The sequence below is a fragment of the Zonotrichia albicollis genome, chromosome 27, assembly GCF_047830755.1.
Source record: "Zonotrichia albicollis isolate bZonAlb1 chromosome 27, bZonAlb1.hap1, whole genome shotgun sequence".
Classification (NCBI taxonomy): Eukaryota; Metazoa; Chordata; class Aves; order Passeriformes; family Passerellidae; genus Zonotrichia; species Zonotrichia albicollis.
This window is the reverse complement of record NC_133845.1, coordinates 2,590,649-2,605,154: the sequence shown is the minus strand read 5'-3', so window position 1 is coordinate 2,605,154 and position 14,506 is coordinate 2,590,649. Positions and strand designations below refer to the sequence as shown.

At 45.3% G+C, this 14,506-nt stretch overlaps 1 protein-coding gene across 13 annotated transcripts in view; it reads right to left on the bottom strand.

Moving 5' to 3' along the window:
- The window catches only part of ARHGEF12 (Rho guanine nucleotide exchange factor 12), a 105,773-nt gene that overhangs the window by 59,079 nt on the left and 32,188 nt on the right, over positions 1–14,506 (bottom strand). For 10 of the 13 annotated variants that reach the window (XR_012577065.1, XR_012577067.1, XR_012577066.1 and 7 more), the window contains exons 2-4: positions 3,732–3,755; positions 2,973–3,061; positions 1,508–1,564 (exon numbers count right to left, since the gene is read on the bottom strand). Coding sequence is in view for 2 of the 13 variants with exons in the window: in XM_074527825.1 (XP_074383926.1) it covers positions 1,508–1,564; positions 2,973–3,061; positions 3,732–3,755 (170 nt within the window). In the remaining 11 variants the exon portion in view is untranslated. The remainder of the gene's footprint in view (positions 1–1,507; positions 1,565–2,972; positions 3,062–3,731; positions 3,756–14,506) is intronic. The other 3 variants (XM_074527826.1, XM_074527829.1, XM_074527827.1) reach the window with 1 other exon arrangement.

The window sequence follows — 14,506 nt, the reverse complement described above, 5'->3', positions numbered from 1 at the left end:
AGTGCCTGAGTGGGTCAAACACCTCAAAGACAGCTCCAAACCCTGTCCCTGCTTCTGCCCAGGGCCTGAGGGCAGCACAGCCACCATGGCCTGGTGGCCCTGCTCACCTGGCACAAGGAACAGATCAGATGGGAAAACCAAAACCCCTGAATAACTAATATGATGAAGCAGAAGCTGTTTATGGTTGACATTATATATATTTTTATAGATTCTACAAACTACTAAGATCACACTTCTTGATGGGTGCCTTTGTTTTGTTCTCTGCCTCCATTTCTCAGTGGCTGTGACTGATTCCCATGTAGGCGTTCTGGAGTTTTCTCTTACCTAGTTCTTGTGATCTTGGCATGTGGTTTCTTAGTTTTTCTGTTCTTATTTTAGCAGAGTTCATGTTTTAGTAACCTTAATAAATTCCACAGAGAATTCTGACAAAAACAATAGAAAATTCTCTCTGAAACAGTTGAAATTTCTCTCTGAGAAAATGCTGATAAATTTTTTCATCTCTAACTGTGTTACAGACAGTATGGCCGGTGCACACCAAGGCCTAAATTGTTCAAATACAATCACTGGGGCTCAGCCCAGCAGTGACACCTCCATAGGTGTCAAATTGAACATTTTCCAGCTTCTAGCTGAGAGTTGAAGCAGGATGGAAGGGCAGCTCTGGCTGTTCCTGGGCTGCAGAGCATTTCCAGGCTGAGGAAATCCTTGCCTGGGTTAGGAGTGAATGCCTGAGTGGGTCAAACCCCTTAAAGACAGCTCCAAACGCCGTCCCTGCTGCTCACATCCCCAGTAAACCCTGCCTGGGTTAGGAGTGAGTGCCTAAATGGGTCAAAAATAGCTCCAAACTCTGTCCCTGTTTCTCCCAACGGCCTGAGGGCAGCACAGCCACCCTGGCCTGGTTCAGGGCCTGACCTTCAGCCCCTGGAAGAGGAACAGCTCAGATGGACACTGGGGCTCAGCAGTGACACCTCCACAGGTGCCAAACTGAAAAAATAACAATTTTCCAGCCACTAGCACACTACTAGCTGAGAACTGAAGCAGGATGGAAGGGCAGCTCTGGCTGTTGCTGGGCTGCAGAGCATTTCCAGGCTGAGGAAATCCCTGCTGGATGCTGCAGTCAAACACCTTAAAAACAGCTCCAAACCCTGTCCCTGCTGCTCACATCCCCAGTAAACTCTGCCTGGGTTAGGAGTGAATGCCTAAATGGGTCAACACCAGCTCAAAACCCTGTCCCTGCTTGTGCCCAAGGCCTGAGGGCAGCACAGCCACCCTGGCCTGGTGGCCCTGGCACAAGGAGCAGCTCAGGTGGACACTGACCCCTCTACAGGTGCCAAACTGAAAAAATAACAATTTTCCAGCCACTAGCACGCTACAAGCTGAGAACTGAAGCAGGATGGAAGGGCAGTCCCTGCTGCAGAGCCAACCATGCAGATCAGGGGAGGGGAGAAGCCTGGGAGTCACAGACAGGAGAAGCAGGAGCTGCCCAGGGGAGGCTGCAGCTTTGGCTTACCATACGTCTCGGATCTACTCTCCTCAGAACTAGACTTTGTCTTCTTGGAGGAGCTATCTGCACGAGAGCAGGAGAAAAGGAGAGAGAGATATAGAAAATATGGAGACCAAACATGAGGAAAAAAAAAAAAAAAAAAACTTCATGAAAAACAACACAGACTCGGATTTCTCGGGTTAAATCGTGCAAAACACAAATAAGATGTGAACAAAACACAGGTGGAACATTTGGAATAAGGGTGAATAATACAGGGAGACACAGGTAACAGCACACAGAATCTGTTACAGGAGCTAGGACACGACCACAGGAGCTCTCTGCAGTAAAACAGATAAAAACCAGTCCAAGCACAAGGCAGTGTTCCCACCCCAGAGTCAATACCCAGCACAGACACAGCAGTTCAGCATCCTCAATTCACCCCTTAAATAAAAGAAAAGGGTTTTCTGCAGGCTGCACTGCAGAGTTCCCCTATCAAAGCACGGGGTCAGGCAATAGCTCTCAACTCTGGAGTGACTCCCTGCAAATTAAGATTACAGCATTCCTCAGGTTTGTTTCTGGAGAAATTAAATTCCTTCCACAAAATGAGTTCACAGCCTGGGAGCTCCCCCAGCCTGAAATAATTTTACATTACCTGTCCCAAAGGACAAAGGAAAAGAAGATGAGCACTAAACCAGTTTTTTCCCCATTAAATGGGCATTTAAAGCCCATTTTCATTTATTTTGTGCACACTAGAATGACTCATGCAGCCAGTGGCAGAAACCATCACCAGGGTGGTTTATAAACATCAGCCTTGTGCACAAAAATCCCCACATCCTACAATGTGTGCTCCACTTCATTCACCTCCCTCAGCCCCAGGGAAAAACCTGAATGCTCAGACAGGAAAAATGCACCTTGCATGGGGCCAGGAGGCTCAGGCAGGAATTCCATGAGCAGGCACTGGGGGAGTGCTCCAGAGAGAGCAAAAATCCTGTGTGCACCCTCATCTCCCTCATTAAACTAAAATAAAACCAGGCTAAATCACAGGACAGCAAATCCTTTAAAATGAGGAGTTTAGCTTCAAATGCTTCACCTTGGGAAGCACAAATTCACTTTGCAAAGGGTAAAGCGGGACCAAAATCGACTCAAGAACAAAAGAAACCCCCCAAAATTAAAACCCCAGCAGGGAAACTCAGCCCTGGCTGGGCCAACCACATCCCAAATTTCAGATTTCACTACACAAGTCCTCACAGCTAATTACAGCCTTTGCCTCCTGACTCTGCTGAAAGTGGAAGTTGTTGTAATTATTCACTGATACACTGATCCAGGTTGATGATGAGGGTGTTTAAAATCAAGCCCACATTCACTTCAATGCCCACACTGCCTTTGCAGAACAACACAGCTCTGAAAACCACATTAAAATCATTTTTAATCGACTTCCCAATGCTTTGTTTATGGTTTTTTTGTTTTTTTTCCTGGAATTTTGGGATTTTACCTGTGGGGTCGAAGTCGTGGGTGCTGCTGCAGCGTTCAACCTTCTGCTTCTTGTCTGCTGGAGACTCTCTGCTCAGAATGCTGCCGTGTCTGGGGCACAGAAAAGCAAAATATCCTCGCACCAGAGCCCACAGGAGCAGCCTGAGCGCTCGCACAAAGCTCACCCAGCTCTGCCTGCTCGCCAGAAATTCACATTAAAGCACAAGCATCGAGTTGCCTTTGAAATATTTATTCCCAGGCTGAATTCAGAGGGGAAAATGATCTCCCTTGCAATCTCTGGGAGGGGATCCAAGGCTCCAGGAACAGCCTTGGTAACAGCAAGTGCGTTCTCTTTAGCACTCAGCATCAGCCCATGTTTTATCTTAAAAGCCAAGTAAATTTAATGGAAAAATCCCACTTGAAAACTTAACCCTCCCAGCAAACTTTAAATATTCCAGCATGCCAAAATTAAAGATTTAGGATCTCCCCAGAAGGGAAGCACCTGTACCCAGTGTCCCTTTCCCTCCCTGAGCATCTCAAAGCTCAGGTAACAAGTCACAGAATGCAAATGCTCACCCCATGCCAAGGGCACCACCAATAAATCTATTTTTGGCACCTTATCCCCATCTGGATATTGATTTCCTCACATCTGTGATGGGCACTACAAGCTGTGTTTGTATATATACATTTTTTTAAAAATTTTTAAAAGCATTCCCCCTGCAAAAATGCTGCAGCATAATTTACAATACAGACAAAAAAAAAGCAAATTTCAGGAACTCACCTCGAAGGTTTTTTGAGAGGAAACCTGAAAAGAAAAAAAAAGAAGATTAATGAACTTTTATTTTTCAATATTAGGTTTTATGTGAACATTAGTGCTTAAATACAAACAGTAATTTTACACTTCTGTGGTACCTTCACAAAGAACAATGGAACTCCATGAACTTGCCATCTTTGAGACAAGTGCAACAAAGTTGAAATTAAATTATCTATTCCAAGTAGTATTATACACAGATAACAAAAGAAACAAATCCAAAGCTGAAGGGAGAACCAAGTATATTTGTATTTTTCACTGAGGAAAACATGGGATTTATGAATCCAGGATTTTTTTTTCCCTTGAATTCCTGATGGAACAAGGTGGTGCCATCCACCAAAATTTCTGCTCTCATAAAACACAACTATTTCCTTCCCAGACTCAAAAGCTCAGCTCCATTCCTACTCCATTTGTGCTTTAGATCCTTCACCAGGAAGGCAAAACACACATTTGGAGCTGTGCAAGGCAAGAACAGGTAACTGAAATCACTTTTTGTACTAAATGAAGGCTCTGCAGGTGGTTTATAGCTGATAATCTTCCCCTATATATAAAATAATTATTCTTAATGCATTTTCCCCTGTTTACATACATTTTTCAGGAAGTGCTGGGGTGAGGGATTAAAGGGAAGAAATTCAATCCCACACAACTTGAACACCATAGAGGTGACCAGGGCAAGAAATGATCTTTTAGTTTTACATTTTATTTTATGTTTTTAGTTGAAACACACCAATTTGTTCACGACAAATGGTCCCCAAATCTGGGTTAGAAAAGGACAACAGGAGAAGGGACTGGGATTCACCAATTCACTGGGAGTCAAGAAGGAGCAGAAGGGACAGAACCAGAGCACACAGCCTCGAGCTGCACCAAGGGAAATTTAGGTTGGCTATCAAGAAAAAGTTTTTACAGAGAATGATAAAGTTCTGGAATGTTCTGCCTGGGAAGGTGCTGGAGTCTCCATCCCTGGGTGTGTTTAACAGAGCCTGGATGTGGCTCTGGGTGCCAGGGCTGAGTTGAGGGGTTGGGGCTGGGTTGGACTCGATGATCTCGAAGGTCTCTCCCAACCTGGTGATTCTGTGATTCTCTAAATTCTGTGAATTCTGTGAATTCTGTGAATTCTGTGAATTCTGTGAATCCTATGAACAGCTCCGAAGCCAGGCTCAGGGAAAAGGAGGTTGGAGCCAAGGGGGGTTTGGAATTTCTCCCAAATGAGTGAAAGACGAGAGGGAACAGCCTCAGGCAGGGCACAGCAGGAATTTCTCCCTGGAAAGGGTTTTTTTGACACTGGGAGGGTCTGGAGCCCCCATCCCTGCATTTCTGTGATCCTGAGCTGAGCAATGGCCCCATCCCACAACCAAACCACTCTCCCAGAATTTTCCAGACCATTCCAGCCAAGATTCCAGCACAAAACTGCCCCAAATGCTCCTCCTGTCACCTCCTCTCCTCCATAACTCCACCTGGAGTGGCCCAGGCAGGAACAGCCCGGCCCTAAAGCTCCGGGAGCTCCCTCCCCATTACCTGAAACCCCTGAGTGGCTGCACAGAGCCAGCCCAAGCCCTCTCTGGGAGCCAGAGCTGTGCCATCAAGGGTGGATACACCCAAAACTGGCCAGCTCCCACATGCCAAGCCCCTGTGCAAACATGCACTAATATGGAACTCCAGAACGAGCATCTGATGACACATTAGGCAAGGGAAATTAAAATGCTGTCTGCCTGTTCCTGAAAATAATTATCCACAGCAAGACACTTGCCATCTCTCAGATAACAGCGCTGAATTCAGCTGAACTACAACAGCAGCTTCCAAATTAAGGGGGTAGATAGGGCCTGTGATTGCATAAACAGCAAAAAGTTAATTAATTAAAGGCAAGAAGTGGTAATCCTCCTTCCTCCTGCCCCCAAAAGCTTTATTTTAATCCTAAAAGCCTGGGAAATCCACTCTGATTCAAATGAGAAACATCCTCTCCTCGTTCTGCTGTACCTGCAAAGCCACATCTCTGCAGCATCCCATCCCCCAGTTGGCAACTGCAGGCAGGGAAGGAGGACCCAGTGCAGGACAGACAGCTTGAAGCCCAAAGGAAAGCAAGCAAAAGTCATCTCAGGCCAATCCAACCCTGCCTGAACCCTGAGCAGCCAGCAGATGCACAGCAATCAAGTGTTTCAATGAAAAGCAGAAAACAGAAAAAAAAAGAAAAAATGAATCCAGGGAAAGAGAAAGAGATGTTCGGGATGAATTGCAGCCATTTTTTATCTGATGTATTTGAACTCCTGAGCTGCATAAAACACCACTGGTAAGTGTTTTAATGAAGCATTTTAGTGACAAATCTGATCCTAGAGAGGTTCTTATCAGCACCCGGCAGGGTTTGTGGACAACACAAAGTGAGTTCACTGCTGCACCTCTGGCCTGGTTCAGAGCTCTTTATAATCTGTGAAACACTAATGTCTTATTTTCCAGGCCCAGAAGTTGTGCAAAACCTTTCTGCTTGTTATACTGGGCTGGTGATTAATTATTTAGGAAGGAACTTTAAAGTTTTTGTAAACAAAGCAGCGCTGCAAACACCGGAACCTTTTACTGTGCTGTGACGTTACCGGTGAGCATCCAATTCCTGTGGGGCGGGAGCCAAAATCCCCTGTTCCCAACCCACAGCTGCGCTCACAGGGGTCAGGCTGGGACTGGGGAATCCTCCTGCCTGGGAAGGGTCCCCATTGCAGGGCTGTGTCTGCATTCCAAGGCCGGGACCCCAACCAAGGGCTGGGACCCCAACCCAGGGCTGGGACCCCATTCCAAGCAGTGCTGGAGCCCCTTGGCTCAACTTCCTGAGGTTCCTTCTGGTCCCAAGCAAGCGAGGATGGAGGCAGGGACAGGATGGGAGCTAAGAAGGTGACAGGGACAAGCTGGGGAGCAGGGATGGACACAGGGACAGGCTGGGGAGCAGGGATAGGACGGTGAGCAAAGAAGGAGGCAGGGAGAGGTTGGGAACAGGGACGGGGGCATGGAGAGGCTGGAAGCAAGGATGGACACAGGGACAGGCTGGGGAGTAAAGAAGGTGGCGGGGACAAGTTGGGAAGAAAAGGATGGATACAGGGACAGGTTGGGGAGCAAAGAATGAAGGCAGGGACAGGTTGGGAGCAGGGAAGGAGACAGGGACAAGTTGGGAAGAAAAGGATGGATACAGGGACAGGTTGGGGAGCAGGGATGGACAGAGGGACAGGATTGGGAGCAGGAATAGGTTGGTGAGCAAAGAAGGTGGCAGTCACAGGGTGGGAGCAGGGATGGAGGCAGGGACAGATGGGAGCAGGGATGGACACAGGGAGAGGATGTGGAACAGGGATGGAGGCACAGACACTGTGGGAGCAGGGACAAGTTGGGAAGCAAAGAATGAAGGCAGGGACAGGTTGGGAGCAGGGATGGACACAGGGACAGATGGGAGCAGGGAAGGAGGCAGGGACACAGTGGGAGAAGAGATGGACACAGGGACAGATGGGAGCAGGGATGGACATGGACAGATGGGAGCAGGGAAGAAGGCAGGGACAGGACAGGAAGCAAAGAAGGTGGCAGGGACAGGTTGGGGAGCAGGGATGCACACAGGGACAGGATGGGGAGTGGGAATAGGCTGGTGAGCAAAGAAGGAGCAGGGACAGGGTGGGAGCAGGGATGGACACAGGGACAGGATGGGAAGCAAAGAAGGAGGAAGGGATGGGGTGGGAGCAGGGATGGAGGCAGCAGATGATCCCAGCACAGCCTCTGGGTGCTGCACAACCACCACTCCCCACCCTCTCCTGCCTCACAGGTATTCCCTAAAATCCATGGATGGGCTTTGTCCAGCCAGGCTGAAGGTGAAGCTCTCCAGCCCCCCAAAAATGCCCCTTCCTGCAGCTGAAATCATTCCTGGGCACTGAGTTATGAAATCACTGAGGTTTTAGGTGGAAAATTCAGCTGAGCTGAGGCTCCAGCACTGATCCTGGCTGGGAGCACTCAGTACCACATTCCTCCCTTCTCCCATTGCCCTGCACACCCCCTGGAAGCCATTCCTCATTCCCCAAACAAGTAAAAATGGATAAAACCCAATCAAAGATCACAGAGGAGCTCCTGGGAGTTTATCTGTGTTTCACTGCAACCGATCCTCACTTGGAAATCACATTAAATCTGAAAGCAGCCCTGAAAAATCCCCTCGCCGTGCTCCAGCACCCAGCACAACATAATTCAAATTAAAATACATTTCACCTCCTACTGTAAACAGCAGCAAGAGCAGGGTGTGGTGAACAGCTGGAGCCTTCATTCCAAATGGAGCTGGCAAGTTTAGGCTCCACGATAAAAACCCTGTAGACATTTTGTCTGATAACTGATGAACATCAGCACATTTTCAAACGAGTTGTTCCACTCTCCCAAACACCAGCACCAATTAAAAGCCAAGGCAGATTTTGTTTTTTTAAAACGCTGGGCCCTGAATAATTTGAGTCATTTAAATGCATCAAATGACTAAAAGTGTGTCTTCTTAGTCATGCTGCATTAGGAAAATCTATTTAAGTGAGGAAAATACACCTACAAGTAGCAACAGCGTGGATTAAACATTGGATTTCAGGTTAGCTCACATACAGGCCTAATAACCACCTTGAAACCAAGCAGAAAAAGGTGATTTTATAACTTAATGTGTCAAAAAAGAGGAGAGCAGGGAGGATTCCCAGCTTCCAGCAGTACAAAGCATTCCATTCCAGCCTGGGAGGATGAAAATATAGCTGACCATAAATAGCACAGCATCCAGATAACCATGTTGGGGGTGTTTTTTTTGTTTTGTTTTTTTTTCTTTTTCCCTCCCCTACTAAAATATTACCAGAATTCAAGTATCTGCTATCTCCAAAGCTGATCAAAGAGAAAAATATTTAGATTCAGACAAGGGCCTCAACCTTGGAAATATTTATTCATGTGCCTAACTTTAGTTCCAGGACTGCTCACATGCCTGAAATGAAGCCTGTGTGTGTTTGCAAGGAGAAATTACTCCAAGTTGTGCCCAGATGAGTAAGAAATGTTGTGAAACCCGTGCAGAAGAGAACAGCCAAAAAGTGCTTGCTTGACAGAACTAATCTTTAATTAGGAGATGAACAGTTGCAATAGAAGCTGCTTCAGTGCTTTATTAGTTTCATTTAAATAAGATGTTGCTCATTGCAGAAAAACCCTCTGAATGAATTATAAATTTCAAAGGAAAGCAGCCAACACAACTGATCATGCCAAATTCAGGAGGAGAAAGAGTCCAGGGCTGATCATTGATCTTTTTTAGGGATAAATTTAGAAGGAGAAAAGGAAAACCAAAGGTTTTCTCAAAGTTCCCCAGTAAAAATCCCAAATTCTGGCTTTTTTAAAAATCTCATCCTAATTCAGGATGTTTCCACCAACTCAGGTAGAAAATTAGAAGGAGATAAATTTAGAAGGAGAAAAGGAAGGAGAAATTTAAATTTAGAAGGGATAAATTTAGAAGGAGAAAAGGAAAACCAAAGGTTTTCTCAAAGTTCCCCAGTAAAAATCCCAAATTCTGGCTTTTTTTAAAATCTCATCCTAATTCAGGATGTTTCCACCAACTCAGGTAGCCTTCGGCCACCATCAGCTCCATGGATTTTGGTGAAAAATTATTTTAACTCAGTCAGAATTCCGGAATGGTTTGGGTTGGAAGGACCTCAGAGCTCAGCCTGCCATGGCAGGGACACTGCCAGGGATGGGTGCTCAGGATTTTGGGAATGCTGAGCAGGATTGTTCTCTCCTCTTCCTCACACATCCCCAAACACATCCTGGGAAAACCAAATTCTGTTCCTGGGCGACAGGTAAAAAAATCACTGAACAATTCCATGATTATTCCTATTCATCCAGCTCCTTTAATACCCATTAAACTTCATTTTCAACACCCTGACTGACCTCACTGACAGCACTCAGAGAAATGATGCATTTTTGGTCTAAATCTAGAAGGTTTTAAATGGAGGAGACAGAATGAAAGAAAAGGAAAAAAAACAAGGAAAAGGAAAAACAGGGAAAGGGAAAGGGAAAGGGAAAGGGAAAGGGAAAGGGAAAGGGAAAGGGAAAGGGAAAGGGAAAGGGAAAGGGAAAGGAAAAGGAAAAGGAAAAGGAAAAGGAAAAGGAAAAGGAAAAGGAAAAGGAAAAGGAAAAGGAAAAGGAAAAGGAAAAGGAAAAGGAAAAGGAAAAGGAAAAGGAAAAGGAAAAGGAAAAAGGGAAAAGGAAAAGGGAAAAGGAAAAGGGAAAAGGAAAAGGGAAAAGGAAAAACAAGGAAAAGGAAAAGGAAAAAAGGGAAAGGAAAAGGGAAAGGGAAAGGAAAAGGGAAAGGAAAAAAAGGGAAAGGAAAAGGAAAAGGAAAAGGGAAAGGGAAAGGGAAAGGGAAAGGGAAAGGGAAAGGGAAAGGGAAAGGGAAAGGGAAAGGGAAAGGAAAAGGAAAAACAAGAACAAGGAAAAACAAGGAAAAACAAGGAAAAAAAAACAAGGAAAAACAAGAACAAGGAAAAACAAGGAAAAACAAGGAAAAACAAGGAAAAACAAGGAAAAACAAGGAAAAACAAGGAAAAACAAGGAAAAACAAGGAAAAAAAACAAGGAAAAAAAACAAGGAAAAACAAGGAAGGAAAAACAAGGAAAACCAAGGAAAACCAAGGAAAACCAAGGAAAAACAAGGAAAAAAACCAAGGAAAAACAAGGAAGGAAAACCAAGGAAAACCAAGGAAAACCAAGGAAAACCAAGGAAAAACAAGGAAAAACAAGGAAAAACAAGGGAAGGGAATCTGTTTCCAGGGTTATAGAGTCACAGATCCACCAGAGCAGGATTTTAAAAGCCCTGCCCAAGGTTTCAGGGCAGAGGGCAGCACCAACAGGAGCTGGAGGCAGTTTTGTGTCCCAAGGAAAAGTCCTGGGACAGCCCTGACCCAGCACATCCCCTCCATTCTCCTCAGCATGAACAGCAGGTTTCTGCTGGGTCATCTTTGCCACGGATCAAAGCACAGGAGCTCGGGAAAACACTGAGTTTTTTCCGTAAATTAAAAAAAAAAAATCCAAACCCAAACCCATTGCATACTGCTGGCAACAGATTGGACAGGAAAAAAAATCCAAATGGGATTCCTGGGAGCTGTCAGAGCCCAGGGATGGATTTTTGGGACTTTCAAGGAAGCAGAGCCCAGGGATGGATTTTTGGGACTTTCAAGGAAGCAGAGCCCAGGGATGGATTTTTGGGACTTGCAGGGAGAGGGAGGCAGAGCCCAGGGATGGATTTTTGGGACTTTCAAGGAGGCAGAGCTCAGGGATGGATTTTTGGGACCTGCAGGGAGGCAGAGCCCAGGGTTGGATTTTTGGGACATGCAGGGAGGTAGAGAGAAGGAGACAGAACCCAGGGATGGATTTTTGGGACATGCAGGGAGGCAGAGAGAAGGAGGCAGAGCCCAGGGATGGATTTTTGGGATCTGCAAGAGGCAGAGCCCAGGGATGGATTTTTGGGACTTTCAAGGAGGCAGAGCTCAGGGTTGGATTTTTGGGATCTGCAAGGAAGCAGAGCCCAGGGATGGATTTTTGGGATTTTCAAGGAGGCAGAGCCCAGGGATGGATTTTTGGGACTTTCAAGGAGGCAGAGCCCAGGGATGGATTTTTGGGACCTGCAGGGAGGCAGAGCCCAGGGATGGATTTTTGGGATTTTCAAGGAGGCAGAGCTCAGGGATGGATTTTTGGGATCTGCAAGGAGACAGAGCTCAGGGATGGATTTTTGGGATCTGCAGGGAGGCAGAGCCCAGGGATGGATTTTTGGGATCTGCAAGGAAGCAGAGCTCAGGGATGGATTTTTGGGACTTTCAAGGTCAGAGCCCAGGGATGGATTTTTGGGACCTGCAGGGAGGCAGAGCTCAGGGATGGATTTTTGGGACTTTCAAGGAGGCAGAGCTCAGGGATGGATTTTTGGGACCTGCAGGGAGGCAGAGCTCAGGGATGGATTTTTGGGATCTGCAAGGAGACAGAGCCCAGGGTTGGATTTTTGGGACATGCAGGGGGGCAGAGCCCAGGGTTGGATTTTTGGGATCTGCAAGGAGGCAGAAAGAAGGAGGCAGAGCCCAGGGATGGATTTTTGGGACTTTCAAGGAAGCAGAGCCCAGGGATGGATTTTTGGGACCTGCAGGGAGGCAGAGCCCAGGGATGGATTTTTGGGACCTGCAAGGAGGCAGAGCTCAGGGATGGATTTTTGGGACCTGCAAGGAGGCAGAGCTCAGGGTTGGATTTTTGGGACTTTCAAGGAGGCAGAGCCCAGGGATGGATTTTTGGGACCTGCAGGGAGGCAGAGCCCAGGGATGGATTTTTGGGACTTTCAAGGAGGCAGAGCCCAGGGATGTATTTTTGGGATTTTCAAGGAGGCAGAGCCCAGGGATGGATTTTTGGGACTTTCAAGGAGACAGAGCTCAGGGATGGATTTTTGGGATCTGCAAGGAAGCAGAGCTCAGGGATGGATTTTTGGGATTTGCATGAGGCAGAGCCCAGGGATGGATTTTTGGGACCTGCAGGGAGGTAGAGAGAAGGAGGCAGAGCCCAGGGTTGGATTTTTGGGACTTTCAAGGAAGCAGAGCCCAGGGTTGGATTTTTGGGACATGCAAGGAGGCAGAGCCCAGGGATGGATTTTTGGGACTTTCAAGGAGGCAGAGCTCAGGGATGGATTTTTGGGACCTGCAGGGAGGCAGAGCCCAGGGATGGATTTTTGGGACTTTCAAGGAGGCAGAGCCCAGGGATGGATTTTTGGGACTTTCAAGGAAGCAGAGCTCAGGGATGGATTTTTGGGACCTGCAGGGAGGCAGAGCTCAGGGAGGCACTGCGAGCTCTGGGTTATTTCTGTGGGAGTCCAGGCCGCACAGCTGCCACAGTGACTCACGGAGGAATCCTCCCTGGCATTGTTGACCTTGCACTGCTGACAGCTCACGGCCAGGAGCGCAGCCTCCAGAAAAGAACATGGGAAACGCAGGGAAGGGATTGGAGAGCCCACAGAGCCAACACCTTCAGTGCAAACCCCCCTGAACACCCCCAGTAAAACATCAGCAAATGCCTCCCACTCGATATCCCATCATTTTTCAGCCACTGATGTCTCCAGCCATAACCAGAATATGCCATTCCATTTTCCTGTTGGCAGAGAAAATGCAGAGTAGCCAGCAGAGCCCATCAGCATATTCCTGATGGATCAGGGGATGGATCAATGCAAGGGACGGGTGCCATGGCAACCAACGTGCTGAGCAAAACACTTCAACTGGGTCAAGATGAATTTGATAAAAAAACAAAGTCTGGAAGGCTGGCAAGTTCCATCTGTAAGATGGGGAAGGTCAGGGCACCAAGAGGGAGGTGTTTCTAAGGAGAATTTCACTGGTGCCTTCACAGCTTCCTCTTGGAGCTTTAAAAAAATTAAATATCTATATAAAAATTAAATATATATATATTATATATATATAATATATATATATAATATATATATAAATTAAATATATATATATAATAACTGTATGTCTATATAAAAACAAATTATCTATATAAAAATGAAATACCTATATATTATATCTATATAAAAATGAAATATCTATATGTAAATACCTATATTTTTAAAAATGAAATATCTATATATAATATCTATATATATCTATATAAAAATGAAATATCTATATGTAAATACCGACATTTTTTAAAATGAAATATCTATATATAATATCTCTATATATCTATATAAAAATGAAATATCTATATGTAAATACCTATATTTTTTAAAATGAAATATCTATATATAATATCTCTATATATCTATATAAAAATGAAATATCTATATATAGATTATAAATATATATCTGTATCTATAAATATCTCTCATTCTTGTGGTTGAAGGATTCATCAAAAGGGGTGAAAAGAAGGGAAAGAGAATTCCAGGGAAGGAGAATTCCACAGGGAAAGAGAATTCCACTGGTCCTTTGCCTTCACAGGATGCTTCCTCTTGGAGCTTTAAATAAATTATATATCTATATAAAAAATGAAATATCCATGTATTATATCTATATAATAATTAAATATCTATATACATCTATATTAAAAAAAATAAATATCTATATATAATATCTATATATATATATGAAAATTAAACATCTATATATCAATATATAAATATCTATCTATAAATATATATCTATATCTATAAATATATCTTGTGGTTGAGGGATTCATCAAGAGGGATGAAGAGAAGGGAAGGAGAATTCCAGGGAAGGAGAATTCCACTGGTGCCTTCACAGCTTCCTCTTTGAGCTTTAAAAAAATTAAATATCTATATACAAACTTCTGTCTGTTTCTTGTGGTTGAGGGCTTCAACAAGAGGAGTGAAGAGAAAAGCAGCAGCATGAGAAGGGAGTAAGAAAACAGGGATAAGAAACCAGCTTAGAATAATGAAAGAAAACCAGAATGCAAAGATGAATCTTCTCCATAAAACAAACAGCAGGAATTTGGAGATTTGCCTCCACACGTGGAATTTCCTGATGACACAGGAATGCATCATCACTCTGTGGCCTGTAGAAAGGACAAGCAGGCTACTCGGGGTTTACTACAGCCAGCTGCAGCTCCTTGCTCAGCGCCCTTCCCTGCAAAGCCCTGAGGTGGGAAGGCTTTCAGCCCCTCACAAAAGGAAGAAGAAAAAGCATCTCCAGAGAAGCTCCATCCACAGCTCAGCCATTCACCCCCAGCCCAAGCAAGTGCCTCAGCTATTTTTCC